A 14,836-nucleotide genomic window follows, 5' to 3' on the forward strand; every position below is an offset into this window, starting at 1 on the left:
CTTCAAACGTGCTGCAATATTTTTTTGGACAGCAATGGCTTCCTCCGTGGTGTCCTCCCATGTACTCCATTCTTGTTTAATGTTTTCCTTATTGTAGATGTGTCAACAAAAATGTTAGCATGTGCCAGAGATTTCTGTAGGTCTTTAGCTGACACTCTAGGATTCTTCTTTACCTCATTAAGCATTATGCGCTGTGCTCTTGCAGTCATTTTTACAGGAGGACCACGCCTAGGGAGAGTAGCAACAGTGCTAAACTTTCTCCATTTGTAGACAGTCTGTCTTACCGTGGACACATGAACATCAAGGCTTTTGGAGATACTTTTGTAACCCTTTCCAGCTTCATGCAAGTCAACAATTCTTGATCGTAGGTCTTCTGAGAGCTCTTTTCTGCGAGGCATGGTTCACATCAGACAGTGCTTCTTGAGACCAGTAAACCCAAAACAGGTGTGTGTTTTTAAAGGGCAGGACAGCTGTCAGCAACACATCCAATATCATCACACTGGTTGGAGTCAAGGTTGGCTCACTCCTGGCTCCAATTAGCTCTTGGAGAAGTCATTAGGCTAGGGGTTCACATACTTTTTCCACCCTGCACTGTGAACGTTTACATGTTATGTTCAATTAAAACATGACAACAGCTAATGTTTCTGTAGTATTATTTTAAGCAGACTGTGTTTTTCTATTGTTGTGACTTACATGATGTTTAGAGCGCATTTTATGGCCAATTCATGCAAAACTCCACGTAATCCCAAAGGGTTCACATACTTTTTCTTGCAACTGTACAAAGGAGTCACTGAAGCGCATAGCAAATTGAAATCCACTCTGTTTGAGTTACAAATAGAAAAGAAGTTTATTAGACTTCACAACAAAGTCTAAAAAGTAAGAGTTTGCAAAGGGTGGTGGATTCAGGAAGGCAAAAAATGCAATGTAGCCAAGCACTGAACCACACCTCAAATTCCAAAATCACATACATCCTATCGTGACGCCCCATTCCCTCCCCCATGGCCCCATTGGCTTAGGCTTTGGAGGTTACAATCTATCAGAAGCGCCTAAACAGAATATATTATCTCCGCCCGTTTGCTTACATTATACTAATAAGATCCCTCCCCTACTATCCTGTTTACTCAGACCATATATGTACATGCTTATCAATTCTAGAGGAGAGATGTCTCCCATCTTCTACACCTGCCAGGGGTACCAGACACCAGAAGGTACTTAAAAACAATTCCTAGATGGTGACTCACACTGGGCCCCATGGTAACTCCTGTTCTCCCCCTCCCTCCACTTGAGGCTTGTATTTTTCCCCATATACTCAAAGCATCTACTCAGGCAATTGATTATAAAATGATTATTATAAAATATAAAATATGATTACACAATAATACTAAAAGCATATATATATTTATTTTTAAATTTCCTCACTACTTCCAGTTATTTTCCACAGAACCAAAAGGTACAGAAAAATAATTCCTAGATGATGACTCATACACAACAACCCAGGCTCTACCATAACTCCTTTTCCCCCTCCCCTTACCATGCTCTTTTCATGTAAGCAATCACCTGTACCTAAAGCATGAAACATTTGCTTTTATATAACTATTTTCCCAATATAAAGCACCTACAAAGCTGCTTGCACATAAAGAAAGATTACAAAGTATCACTACTAATATCAATATTACTAACAACAACCTTAAGCATAATACAATCCCTTCAGGCCAATATATTACAAGGACAATTAACCAGTGGAACAGCTTGCCTTCAGAAATCGTGGGTGCTCCATCACTGGAGATTTTAAAGAAAAGACGTAACCAGACAGTCACTTGTCTGAAATGGTATGGTTCTCCTGCTCAAGCAGGGGGCTGGACTAGAAGACCTCCAAGGTCCCTTCCAGCTCTATTCTAGTCTTTTGATTTAAGCATGAAGTTTAAAATCTTTTCAACACGACTTAAAAAGAACAAGCAGCTCTTTTCGCTGCTTTTTAATAGGAGGGGGGCGGGGGCGCTGCTGGCCAACCACAGTTTGAGAAAAACCTTAACTTCCAAAATAAAAAAAAAGGCGAAAGAGGCTCGGAAGCTGAGCGTTTGTATGAGTCTACTGTGCACGTACGTACGGCCCATCTTTGTCGCAGTCTCGTAAAATAGAGGCGAATAGAAGGAAAATGGCGGATAGGTTTTCTCGCTTCAACGAGGACAGGGACTTCCAGGTACTGATACCCATAGCGAGAAATGGCGGCTGTGTTTGACTGTGGTGTATAGGATCCTTTTCTTCCTCGTGTGGGTCTAAGGGAGATAGCGGTGCCACCTCTCGCCTTAAACTGTTATTCCATGTACTTGAGGCCCCTTCCTTCGGGTCTCCATAACTCTCCCTGCGGAGCTGTTTGTGGTGTTTGTTCTTTTGCCCTTTGGTTTTCTTTTTCTGATTAACGTTTCCCAAGTAAGATTTGCACGGAAGGCTACGTTCCCAGTGGGGTAATCTGGAATCTTTCTCTTTTGGGGTGTGGTTGGGAATGAGAGAATGCTCTTCCATTTCAACTTTAATCTAGTTTCTTAGAGACAAGTTCTTCCTTTTTCTTTACTCCCTATAAGAGAAATGTTTAAGGATCAGTAGCTGTATTTTATTAGTAGCTCCGTTGCTTTTCGCCAAGGATTTCACTACTGTAGATTGATTCGAAATGGCCTACTTTCCTCTCCAGTATAACATTCCCTTTCAGGTAGAATTTCTGTATCATGAACGTTTCCAAATAATTACCTTTAAGGGGCTTCTTACTGTAGAATGGTTTCTCCACCTGATCTCAGTTTAATGTAAAAAATGGGTATTTTTGGTGAAGGGAATGCATTGGTAATATTAACCAGAGATGTATTAACCAGAGATGAAGGTGGAGATGTTAAAAATGTGTTATTTAGTATTTTCTCTTTTCCTGTCCTTGGCATGTGAAACAACATACTGTATAAAAGAAAAATAAGGTACTGACTTTTGTTAATGAAGAGGTCAACTCTTCCAAATATTGATGATCTTGCATCTAAAGAACACAATCTTCCACTCACGTTTTTTTTTTGTAGCTTTGTAAAACCAAAGTTCTTGCTGTCCTGATGCAGATTGAAGTACTGTGATGGGAAATCAAAGATAAGCTATGTGACTTTTTTCCATCCTGCGTCTATCTTTTCCCCATCTATAGGCTTAAATATGATAGTAATACAGAAGTTTTAAAATAAAATGATTCTGTAAACCCATTCCTATCCTATGTTTCCTGGAGGAGAAAGGGGAAGAATGTATTGGAAGTATATACGAAGGAGTTTTTAAAACAGACATAAAAATAAAAATAAAAACAACAGCTACAAAAAGCAACTCTACAAAAATAAATAAATAAATAAACAAGTGTAATAAGATATTCTGAGTTACTGAAATAGTTTTGTATCAAACTCTAGTATCAACTCTTTGCTCTTAATATAAATTTATCCAAATTCCAATTTAATCAGATTCCATTCAGAGGGAAACAAATTTCCATTAAGTAGCTTAAAACATTTACAGATCTAAATAAAACAATTCAGTCATTTCTTTTGGTTGATGGATATATAGGTGTATTCAAGTTCTCATATTTCATTTATTTTTTTAAAAGTAACCTTATTTCTTACTATAAAAATGGGTATTAAATTTCACATCCACCCCACCTTCCTCAAACCAGAATTCTAAGCAGAGAAAAAAAATAGTTAAAAAGATCAGACCCCCCCCCCTTTTCCTTTCTGTCTCTCTTGCTCTTAAAGCAACACAGCCAGCAAATGGGGGTGGGGTGGGGTAGAGACAGGAAAAGAAGAAGAAATTACACGAAAATCTCACCACTAACAAAATAGTTTTCTCTTTTTCACATGCATTTTCCATGAATTCTCTCACACATCCTCCATGGGACTCTTCTCATGCAAACGCTTAAAGAACAAAAAATATGCAGTTTACTGTTTCTTTCATAGTCGGGGTGGGGAGAAAAACTCTCTCTCACACACACAGAGGATCAGCATACCCACACTTCACTCCATTCAAACTGCTTGCATAAACACGTTCACATACAGATATTTCATTTCATACTTTCTCCTGACAAATCTATAACTATTATTATAATTTCAAGAAGCTGTTCAAAAGCCAGTGAGCTCCTTTGTTTTTTTTAACCTCTTTCTTTGTAAATAAGGCCTTTTTATTAATTATTATTATTGGACACAACACAGACAGACACATACACTACCTCCACACTCCTCTAACAAAAATGGACTATATATATTACCTGGGATCCAACAGGCATATAAACTTCTTTTATTAACCTATATCTTTAGTGCTTGACATAGCCAATTTTTAAAACTTCCATATTTTGAGCAAAATGCACTAGTGCTTTTAATAGGATTTCTTGGCCACTCAAAATAACAATATTGAGTCATGGTACCTTTACTCTTATCCCAGGTGTATTTTCCAGATGAATCCATCCCATCCTGCTAGCATTTAAAACAGCAATACTTTTTCATAATACTTTTATAGCCGATCTGAGCGAGAGAGCCAGGCAGGCGGGCGGGCAGGCAGCCGTCCCGCCCGGGGCAGCCGCCGCTGCCACCTCCGCTCCACCCCACCCCGCGGCCGGGTCCCTCCGCAGACCTCACCATGGCGCTGAAGCCGTCGCCACAGCCCTCGCCGCCCCCAGTCCCGCCGCAGCCCCTGGCTGCCCCCACCACCACGCCGCCGCTGCCGCCACCCCTGAGTCTGCCCGCAGGCCCTCCAGCCATGGGGGGGCCCCCGGCAGGCGCAGGGCGGGTGGGGCAGGCCCTGGAGCGCGGCCCCTGCTGGGCAGAGGGCACAGCAGTGGCAAAGGGCCCCCTCAACCACCGATCCCCTTTCAAGGCATATACGCAAACATGAGAATGGTTCACATACACACATCCGTTGTCGGATCCAAATGTGAAGTACAGGTAAAAAATGGAAGTATATATGAAGGAGTTTTTAAAACATACAGCTCTAAGTGTGACTTAGTGCTCGACGCCGCTCACCAGAAAACGGATGAATCCAGTCTGGGGCCCAAACAAGATATCATTGAGAGCATCTTTTTCAAGTATTCAGATTTCGTTATGGTGCACTTTAAGGACATGGACTCCAGCTATGCCCAGAGAGATGCTTTTACCGATTCTGCCATCAGCGCTAAAGTGAATGGTGAACACAAGGAGAAAGATCTGGAGCCCTGGGATGGAGGAGAAGGCGCTACGGCTGAATACCTTGAAGCTTTAGAAACTGATGTTTCCAATGGATGGTATCCCAACGACATGTTTCGCTACAATGAAGAAAACTACGGGTTGGTTTCCATGTACGACAGCAGTTTGGCTTCCTACACGGTACCCCTAGAAAGAGATAATTCAGAAGATTATTTAAAACGGGAAGCGAGAGCGACCCAATTAGCAGAAGAAATCGAATCCAGTGCCTAGTACAAGGCTCGGGCGGCTTTGGAGAACAGTGACCGCTCCGAAGAAGAAAAATACACAGCAGTTCAGCGAAATGCCAACGAGCGAGAAGGAGCCCTGGAAGCCCCCAGGGAGAACAAGTACATCCCTCCCAGGCAGCGCAATCGAGACATCCTTCCTTGGGGTGCTGGTCACACCCTTGATCTGGTTTTTCTATCTGGACAATAGTTGGATGATTTGGGAGGGGGCTCGCCATCTGTTGTCCCCCTGTCATGGTCCGATCATTATCTCCTGCGGCTAGCCTTCCATTGTGCCACCCCCCGCTGCCGGGCTGTGGAACCGACCAGATGGTTCCGTCCCAGGCGCCTAATGGACCCAGAACGGTTCCAGATGGCGCTTGAGTCCTTACCTATCTCCCTCACAGCCCGGTCAATGCCTTGGTTGATGCCTGGGAAAGTTTAGTTTAGTTTTAGTTTTATTAAATTTTTATACCGCCCTTCTCCCTAGGGACTCAGGGCGGTGAACAGGGCAGATAATAAAAGTACAAAACTACAAAAGTTAAAATAGAATTAAATTAATGCCCAAGATAAAACAGTAAAATATACAAATATTTAAAAACCCAAATTAACTCCCCATCAGGCCAGGCCAGCTTGTTCAAACAGGTGGGTCTTTAACCCGCGCCGGAAGGAGCGGAGATCCGGTGCCATCCGGAGCTCCACCGGCAGTTCATTCCATAAGGCCGGGGCGCCCACAGAGAAGGCCCTCCCCCTGGGGGCCACCAGCCGGCATTCTCTGACTGGAGGCACCCTGAGGAGGCCCTCTCTGTGGGAACGCACAGGGCGGAGGGGGGTTGACGCCGGCAGCAGGTGGTCCCCGAGGTATTCCGGACCCATGCCATGTAGGGACTTAAAAACCATCACTAAGACCTTGAACCTCACCCGGAAGACAACTGGTAACCAATGTAGCTCGCGGAGCAAAGGTGTAACATGGGAGTACCGGGAAACTCCCAAGACAACTCTCGCGGCCGCATTCTGTACCAGTTGGAGCTTCCGAGTGGTCTTCAAGGGAAGCCCCATGTAGAGAGCATTACAGTAGTCAAGGCGAGAGGTCACGAGCGCATGAGTGACCGTACACAGGGCATCCCGGTCCAGATAGGGCCGCAACTGGCGCACCAGGGCAGCTACCGAGGCACTCGACCGTGTTGTACCCTTGCGACCCCAGACTCGGCACAGATCCTGTTGGGCTCCATGGTTTACTGTGGAGCTCCGGGAGATGAAGCGTCGGAGACAGGGTCTAGAGAGCGGTTGGAGGTCCACCTGGTCTGAATCTGACCGATTGCGACTAAGAGCCTTCACAAGGTCTTACCTCGCTGCGATGAGGACGGCGAAGTCTAATTACTTCGCTTCCCTCATCGCATCCGCAGATAATCGCCCAGCCGCCCTGTTTAGGGTGACTCGCTCTCTCCTTAATCGGGAGGTGAGGGAGGAACCCTTACAGGGTCGGGCTGAGGACTTTAGTCATCATCTGGTGGACAAAATCGCTCAGATCCGGACCGGTTTGGACTCTGACTGGGCAGAGTCTGGCATGGAGGAATCAAGCGGTCTTGAGCATGTTATCTGGACTGAGTTCGACCCTGTTTCTCCCGATGACGTGCCCCTCCTGGCTGGTTTATGCGGCTTGGGAGGAGACACGAGGCTGGTTCCAGGCAGTAATAACTGCTTCCTTGAAGGAGGGTATCTTCCCCGCTGCCTTGAAGGAGGCGGTGGTGAGGCCCCTCCTCAAGAAGCCTGCTCTGGACCCGGCTGTTTTAAATAACTATCGTCCGGTCTCCAACCTTCGCTTTTTGGCGAAGGTTGTTGAGAGTGTGGTGGCGCATCAGCTTCCTCTGTTCCTGGAGGAAACTGATTATCTTGACCCGTACCAATCGGGCTTCAGGCCCGGACACAGCACGGAGACGGCATTGGTCGCGCTGGTGAATGATCTCTGGAGGGCTAGGGACAGGGGTTGCTCCTCTGTCCTGGTCCTATTAGATCTCTCAGCGGCTTTTGATACCATCGACCATGGTATCCTACTGCGGCGTCTCAGTGGGTTGGGAGTGGGAGGCACCGTTTTACGGTGGTTCTCTTCCTACCTCCTGGGCCACTCGCAGTCGGTGTTGACGGGAGGGCAGAGGTCCGCCCCGAGGTCTCTCGTTTGTGGAGTCCCTGAGGGGTCGGTCCTCTCTCCCCTCCTGTTCAACATCTACATGAAACCACTGGGCGAGCTCATTTGTGGTTTCGGGGTGGGGTATCATCAGTATGCTGATGATACCCAACTTTTTCTTTCCACTCCAAACAAACCCAGTGATGCACTCGACGTGATGTCCCGTTGCCTGGAAGCGGTTTGGATGGGGAGAAACAGGCTTCGACTCAATCCTGCCAAGACTGAGTGGCTGTGCATATCGGCATCTCGGATAAACCAGGTTGTTCCACCACTAATGATGGGGGGGTGAGGTGTTACCCCCCGTCAATAGGGCTCGCAACTTGGGCGTCCTCTTGGATTCATGGCTCAATTTTGAAGATCATATAGGAGCCGTGACCAGGGGGGCTTTTGCCCAGCTTCATCTGGTGCGCCAGCTGCGGCCCTATCTGGACCAAGATGCCCTACGCACAGTCACCCATGCGCTTGTGACCTCCAGGCTAGACTACTGCAACGCGCTCTACATGGGGCTGCCCTTGAGGACCACTCGGAGGCTTCAGCTGGTGCAGAATGCAGCTGCGCGAGTTGTTATGGGAGTTTCCCGATACTCCCATGTAACACCTCTTCTCTGTGAGCTGCATTGGCTTTCGGTTGCCCTCCGGGTGAGATTCAAGGTGCTGGTAATTACCTATAAAGCTCTAAATGGCTTGGATCCGGATTATCTAAGGGAACACCTGCTGCCGGCATCAACTTCCCATCGTCCTGTGCGCTCCCACAGGGAGGGCCTTCTTAGGGTACCGCCGGTTAAGGAATGCCGGTGGGTTATTCCCAGGGGAAGGGCGTTCTCTGTGGGTGCGCCGGCCCTTTGGAACCAGCTTCCCACGGAGCTTAGGACCGCCCCTGACCTTCGCTCATTTCGTAGGGACTTGAAAACTTGGTTTTTTGAGTTGTCTGGCCCAGACTGAGGGGTTTTAATTATTTAGTTAATGGGGTTTTAGTTAAGTTCAGGGATTAATTTAATCTTAGTTTTAATTGTTTTTAATTGTATATGATGTATTTTAACTTTTAATTTTCCCTGTAAACCGCCCTGAGTCCTACGGGAATAGGGCGGTATATAAATTTAAATATAAAATAAAATAAAATAAATATAAATAAAGCAGAACTCACTGAGGGCCGGCCCGTCTGGATTGGGCCCCTCCGCGTCCAGACCCGGGTCCCACTCGTCAGACTACAGCCTCCACTCGGGGACCGACCAGAGGATCGTTAACGGAGGGGTTCCCTGGCCATCGCCTTGCCCATCTCCTTCCTCTCACCCACCTTGCTACCAGTCAGCTCCCACCTCTCTTCCACCATAGGCAGCCACCCCTACACAGCCGCCCGCCAGGCCCCCCTTGCGCTCCTCCAGGGCCCCGTCTCACCCCTCTGATCATGGCTCTCCAGCTTCCATCTCTACTCTGCTTAAACGCATGTCTTCAGAAGGACCCTCCTGGATGTCTCCCAAGGCACAGCAGCACCCACGAGGCCACAGAGTCCCGGCCGAGAGGGACGTCATCTCTAGCGGCTTAGAATTTGTCTTCCACAACGTGCTGGGCAAAGCCAGCTCCTCCTCCTCCTCCTCCTCCTCCTCCTCCTCCTCCTCCTCCTCCTCCTCAGCCCGAAGCAGCTCTTCAGGTGGGATGTGGTCCTCGGTGGTCATGGGGGTGACCAGGTCATCCCCCAAGGCACACAGACCCCGGTCTCCGAGGCAGAGCAGCGGGGGAGGGATCCCTTCCGGCCCAGCCTTGTCTTCCCCCCAAGCTGGCTTGACCCCGGCCGAATTTGCAGCCACCCCGGTGCCAGCAGCCTCGCCCACCCCCACCAGCCCTGCTGCCAACAGAGCAGGCACCCCATCTGCGGAAGCGAAAGACTCCCGGCTTAACGAGCAGAGGCACAGCTCTTCCCCTGCGGCAGCTGAGGAACATCTCAAGCCCAGCGAAGTTTCTCCTAATTTTAGCAAGCCGGAAGGCAAAGGAGTTTCTCCGGCTGTTCTAGAACACAGAAAACAGATTGACAATTTGAAGAAATTCAATAATGACTTTAGGTTACAATCCAGTCCTGCACCTGAAACGGTGGAGCAGCTGCTAAGCAAAAACCAACAGGGTGAAAAGCCCCGGGAGGTCCCCAAGGAGAAGGTGGAGCCTGGCCCTAAAGACTCAGTGGCCAAACTGAGCAGCGGTGCGCCCCCCTTGGCTGGCGGGAGCAGCCCCCCCAACAGCCCCAGTGCTTCCCCTGCCAGCAGCCTGGCCGAGCAGAAGGCCAGGCCAGAGGTGACCTCGCAGGGCGTGCAGACCTTGGGCCCCGGAGTGAAGCAGGAGGACAAAGAGGAGAAAAAGGAGGCCAGCAAACAAGTCACAAAATCCACGCTGAACCCGCACGTGAAGGAGTTCAACCCTCGGTCCTTCACCCAGCCCAAGCCTTCCACCATGCCCACCTCGCCCCGTCCGCCAGCCTAGCCCAGTCCTTCGATGGTGGGACACTAGCAGCCGGCTCTGGTCTACACCCAGCCTGTTTGCTTTGCTCCCAATATGATGTACCCGGTTCCTGTCAGCCCAGGCGTCCAGCCTTTGTACCCGATCCCCATGACCCCGATGCCGGTCAACCAGGCCAAGACCTGCAGAGCAGTGGCCAACATGCCTCAGCAGCAGCAAGACCCCCACCCCCAGAACCCCCTGATGCACCTGGCCTCGTCCACCGGCGCCCCCATGGTCGCCACACTGCCCGCCTACTCGGCCCAGTACATCGCCTACAGCCCCCAGCAGTTCCCCAGCCAGCCTCTGGTCCAGCACGTCCCCCACTACCAGTCTCAGCACCCCCACATCTATAGCCCTGTCATTCAGGGCAACGCTTGGATGATGGTGCCTCCGGCCCACCCACAGCCCGGCCTGGTTTCTTCTCCTGCCACCCAGTACGGGGCCCACGAACAGATGCATGCGATGTATGCATGTCCCAAAATACCCTACAGCAAGGAGACAGGCCCTTCTTTCTACTTTGCCATTTCTACCAGTTCCCTCAGCAGTATGCCCACCACAGCGCCAGCCTGCACCCGCACAGCCCCCACCCGCAGCCGTCGGCCACCCCCATGGGGCAGCAGCAATCGCAGCACGGGGGGAGCCACCCGGCCCCCAGCCCAGTGCAGCCCCACCAGCACTAGGTGGCCCAGGCCCTCCACCTGACCAGCGCCCAGCAGCAGTCGGCTATCTACCATGCCGGCCTGGCCCCCATGCCGCCCTCCATGGCCCCCGGCTCCAACGCCCAGTCCCCGCAGAGCAGCTTCCCGACCACACAGCCGACCGTCTTCGCCATCCATCCATCCCACATCTAGCCGGCCTACACCAACCCGCCCCACATGGCCCACGTGCCCCAGGCCCATGTGCAGTCAGCCATGGCTCCTTCCCACCCCTCTACCCATGCTCCAGTGATGCTCATGACGACGCCACCACCCAGCGGACCCCAGGCTGCCCTTGCGCAGAGTGCACTGCAGCACATTCCAGTGTCGACAGCCACACACTTCCCCTATATGACACACTCTTCAGTTCCCACTCACCATCAACAGCAGTTGTAAAGCTGACCTGGCAGAGTAACTGAGGCTGGAACCCTCTTTTTTTTTCTTTTTTCTCCTGCTTCATCCAACTTGGAAGCACAGAAACAAAACAAAAGCAAATGAAACGAGAGAAAAAAAACCCTTAGTATTTCACTTATTTTTAAGGCGAGAGCAAAAAACAAAAGCAAGGTGTCACATCCGGTAGGAATGCTAATCGTTTCCAACCTTCCGATGGGAGAATTTTTGGACCGAGTCAAAGGCACGTTGATCCCTCTGGGGGACGATTCCATGATTCTGTGTGTTGTGTCAAAGAAACTAACACAACCCTGCCCCAATTCGCTTGCAGAAAAAGAAAAAAAACAAAACAAAACTGGAAAAGCTATTTATTTTTTAAAACAGCCCTTCAGAGTTACGAATTCATGAGCTTAGAGAACCAGAAGTAACAAGAGGTGATTCTTGTTGTTGTTCTCCATAAAAATAATAATAGTAAATAGTAATTATGTAAATCAAGACTCTAAACAAAAAAATCCCTTTTGCCACTAACTAAACTTAAAAGAGGTTTTGTGGGGGAAAGAAGTCTAATCGTCAAATGGATATGGATTTATTATTTATAAAACGAAAAATCATGTCTGAGAGGGAAAGAGAACCGCTGTCTCAAGGCAGCGGTCTAACTTTTAAGTTAAGAGGAAAACTTACTTTGTAGATAATACTTTTACTTTTACCTCAAATATATAGTTTATTCTGCCAACCTTGCCCTCAAATGAAGTAATTAAATTATTATTATTATTATTATTATTATTATTATTTTTATTATTATTATTATTATTGTTGTTGTTGTTGTTTTGTTGTTGTTGTTGTTATTATTATTATTATTATTATTATTATTATTATTATTATTATTATTAATTTGACTTATATACCGCCCTATTCCCATAGGACTCAGGGCGCTTTACAGGGCAGTTAAAATCATAACATCATAACATACAAAAATTAGAAAAAGTTAAAACAATTAATTAAATTTAAGGCCCAGAATTTAAAAGTTAAAAAACATTAAAACCAATTAAAAACCCCTCAGTCTAGGCCCGACAGATCAAAGAGCCAAGTTTTCTAACTGTGGCCACCGAGTTCCCTCATGTATTTGTTTTTGTCCCCAAATAAAATAACAATATTGAATCATCAGGTCTTTATCTAAATCTTGTACCATTCTACTATAAGGAGGATGATTCCATCCAGCCAGGATCTTACCCAGGGGACTGTGAGGAGGGATGAATATCCTTTTCCTTGGTCTAGGGAGTTCCCTCTTTGATCCTTCTGTGGTTTCTTGGAAGGTCTCTTACCCATCAGTGGTTACCATCTGGTTCTCTTATCCTTACCAACCTAATGAGACCTAATGGACCACCTTATGCTTCACCAAGTCACTTCCTCTTTTTCCCCACCAATCTCCTCGCAGAGGTATGGAAATCAGGTACTCAAGAGTACGCACTCACTTCGCCTTACCAGTCTTTATGACTCTCAGGGCGTCTCATTCACCTCTCACAGGTCTCAGATTCACACCAGCCTACCCACCCAGCCGCCCAGGTAACTATGAAAATGCCCTGATTTTCTTACCTGGGTCTGTGCACAGAGTTTCCCGGCAATTGGTACTTGACCCACCTCCTTGCCTTGCCAGTCCTTCAGAACCTTGGGACATTCACACCTAGTGTATGTATGTCTTGCCAGTCTTCCAGGACCTTGTGGCATCCCCAAAAAATTGACCTCACTTCCTTTGTTCCTGGAATCCACTATTTAGTGTCCGGTTCTTCACGGGTACTGGGCCAGAGAGCTGTTTGACACATTTTTATATCCTATCCCTGACGCAGATTCCCCCCTCCCCTATCGCACTCAACGCCCCTTCCCTAATCATCCGATAAACTATCCGGACCGCCTAAAACCACTGTCCCTCCCATGTTCCAGGAAACCCCTTTGTACATATCCTATCTATCACCATCTAATTTTCTGTTAACAAAGCTTGGCTCCTATAGTTATTTCTGTATTTCCTTTGCTTGCGGTTTAGGTTAGCTAGCGTTTTCAGCTTGTCACATTTGTACTTGTCAACTTTTAGATGAGATAAAGAGACAACCATTATTACTTAGGATTTTCAGGTGGCTCCTTCTAATGTCCTTTAGACTCATTAGAAATTTCTGAATAATATTTTATTACTTTCAAGACTGATGTTAGTTCTTAGGACACGGGTCGGCAATCTGCGGGTCCAGAGCTGCATGCGGCTCTTTCAGCCATCTCCTGTGGCTCCTAGTCCTCCTCCGTCATGTGCAGTCCCCCCCCCAAAAAAAAGTGGGACTAAAAAAATTCAATCAATTCAAACTTCTCACAAAAAAAACCTCGCGAAGTTTGAATTGATTGGTTGAAATTCTTTGGTTTGTGGGACTGCCCACAAACCTCTTTTCTTCTTCGGACTGCACATGGCGGCAGTGGAGGAAGAGACTGGAGGACTGCTGGAAAGGTGAGTGGGCCCTTTTTCCACCTACTGCGCCTTCCTCGGGCTGCCCTCCTCCAAAAAGGCTGCTGCCGTCTCGCCCGGCTCCCTCCCCACCCCAGTTTCGCAGCAGGGCCATCCGGCCATTTTCCCACCTGCTGTGCCTTCCTCGGGCTGCCCTCCAACCACACCGCTGCTCTCTCGCCCGACTCCCTCCCCACCCCACTGGGTGAAACAATGGAGGAGGGCAGCCCCAGGAAGGTGCAGCAGGTGGAAAATCATGCCTGCCTTTCATTATTTTTTATGATGACGGAATTGCAGGAAAAAGAGAGGACTAGCGAGCTTGAGGTTTGCAGGAGGGAAGAGCCGTGCGATTGGAGGGCTGGTGAGAAGCCGAGCAGGCAAACTTAAACAATGAAAGCAGAATCCACCTCGGCTTGCCCTTTCTCTCCTCCCCTTAAGCCCCGCGGTGTCCGCGCCGCACGTCATTTCCTCCTTCGTCTCAGAAAACCCAGAAAGAGAGAGAGAGAGAGGGAGAAGGGAAATGCAAGTCTCTCTCTCCATCTCTCTCTGTCTCTCTGAGCCTGATCGCAAGCTTGCTGCTTGCCCAGGCTCTCAGCCCCCCTTCCAGGATACCATCCCCAGAAGTTCCCTTCCTGGCCAGGCTGGGGGCTACCCAAAAAGACCGAAATAGCGGCATCGTGATCTGCGAGCAGGCTGCCAGCAGGAGAGAAGTCAAGTGGGCGTTGCAGTTTGGAAAGAGAATTTGCTGTTTTCCCCAGCAGCCACCCCTTTACTTTCAGCCACATACAAGGGGAATGGTTCAGTGACATCAGGAATGCCAAGGGCTGGAGCATTGACTAAAGCAGTTTGAATGTTATCAAACGCCAACTGACAATCCTTGGTCCAAGCAAAGGGTCTTTATCCGTGCCTGTAGTGGCCTGATATAGGGGCTTAACCATTAGAGCAAAAATGGTGACTTGTAACGTAGCAAGCAAATACATCCTAAAAGGGCATAGGGCAGTCTGAAAGGGAAAGAAAGATGAGTAAAGCCAATACCACCCATAAAGCATTCCAAAGGGTTGAGTATTGCAGCTGACACAGAAGGGCCATTGGCCCCAAAGACCTGAAACGTTTCCGAGGAAGGGTCTCCAAGGGGCTTAATTAATACTGAATGTGACA

General features: G+C 48.2%; 1 protein-coding gene, 1 long non-coding RNA gene and 1 pseudogene across 3 annotated transcripts in view; 2 read left to right on the forward strand and 1 right to left on the reverse strand.

Moving 5' to 3' along the window:
* The first annotated feature begins 832 nt into the window (after nt 1–832).
* LOC310648252 (G patch domain-containing protein 8-like) overlaps nt 833–14,836 on the forward strand; it is a 388,081-nt gene continuing 374,077 nt past the window's right edge. Inside the window, exon 1 of the mRNA XM_083375995.1 lies at nt 833–2,200. Coding sequence (XP_083232121.1) covers nt 2,156–2,200 — 45 coding nt within the window. The 5' untranslated portion in view covers nt 833–2,155. The remainder of the gene's footprint in view (nt 2,201–14,836) is intronic.
* LOC310648279 lies at nt 2,133–9,159 on the reverse strand. The gene is made up of 4 exons (XR_014494047.1): nt 9,020–9,159; nt 5,019–5,363; nt 3,042–3,101; nt 2,133–2,575 (listed from the first exon to the last, which is right to left on the reverse strand). It is a non-coding gene; the product is annotated as an uncharacterized lncRNA (long non-coding RNA).
* LOC310648277 (ataxin-2-like) lies at nt 4,636–11,890 on the forward strand (annotated as a pseudogene). Its single transcript has 2 exons — nt 4,636–5,621; nt 8,762–11,890. The product of its transcript is annotated as an ataxin-2-like (transcript).

This window comes from Vipera ursinii, assembly GCF_947247035.1.
Source record: "Vipera ursinii genome assembly, chromosome: W".
Lineage (NCBI taxonomy): Eukaryota > Metazoa > Chordata > Lepidosauria > Squamata > Viperidae > Vipera > Vipera ursinii.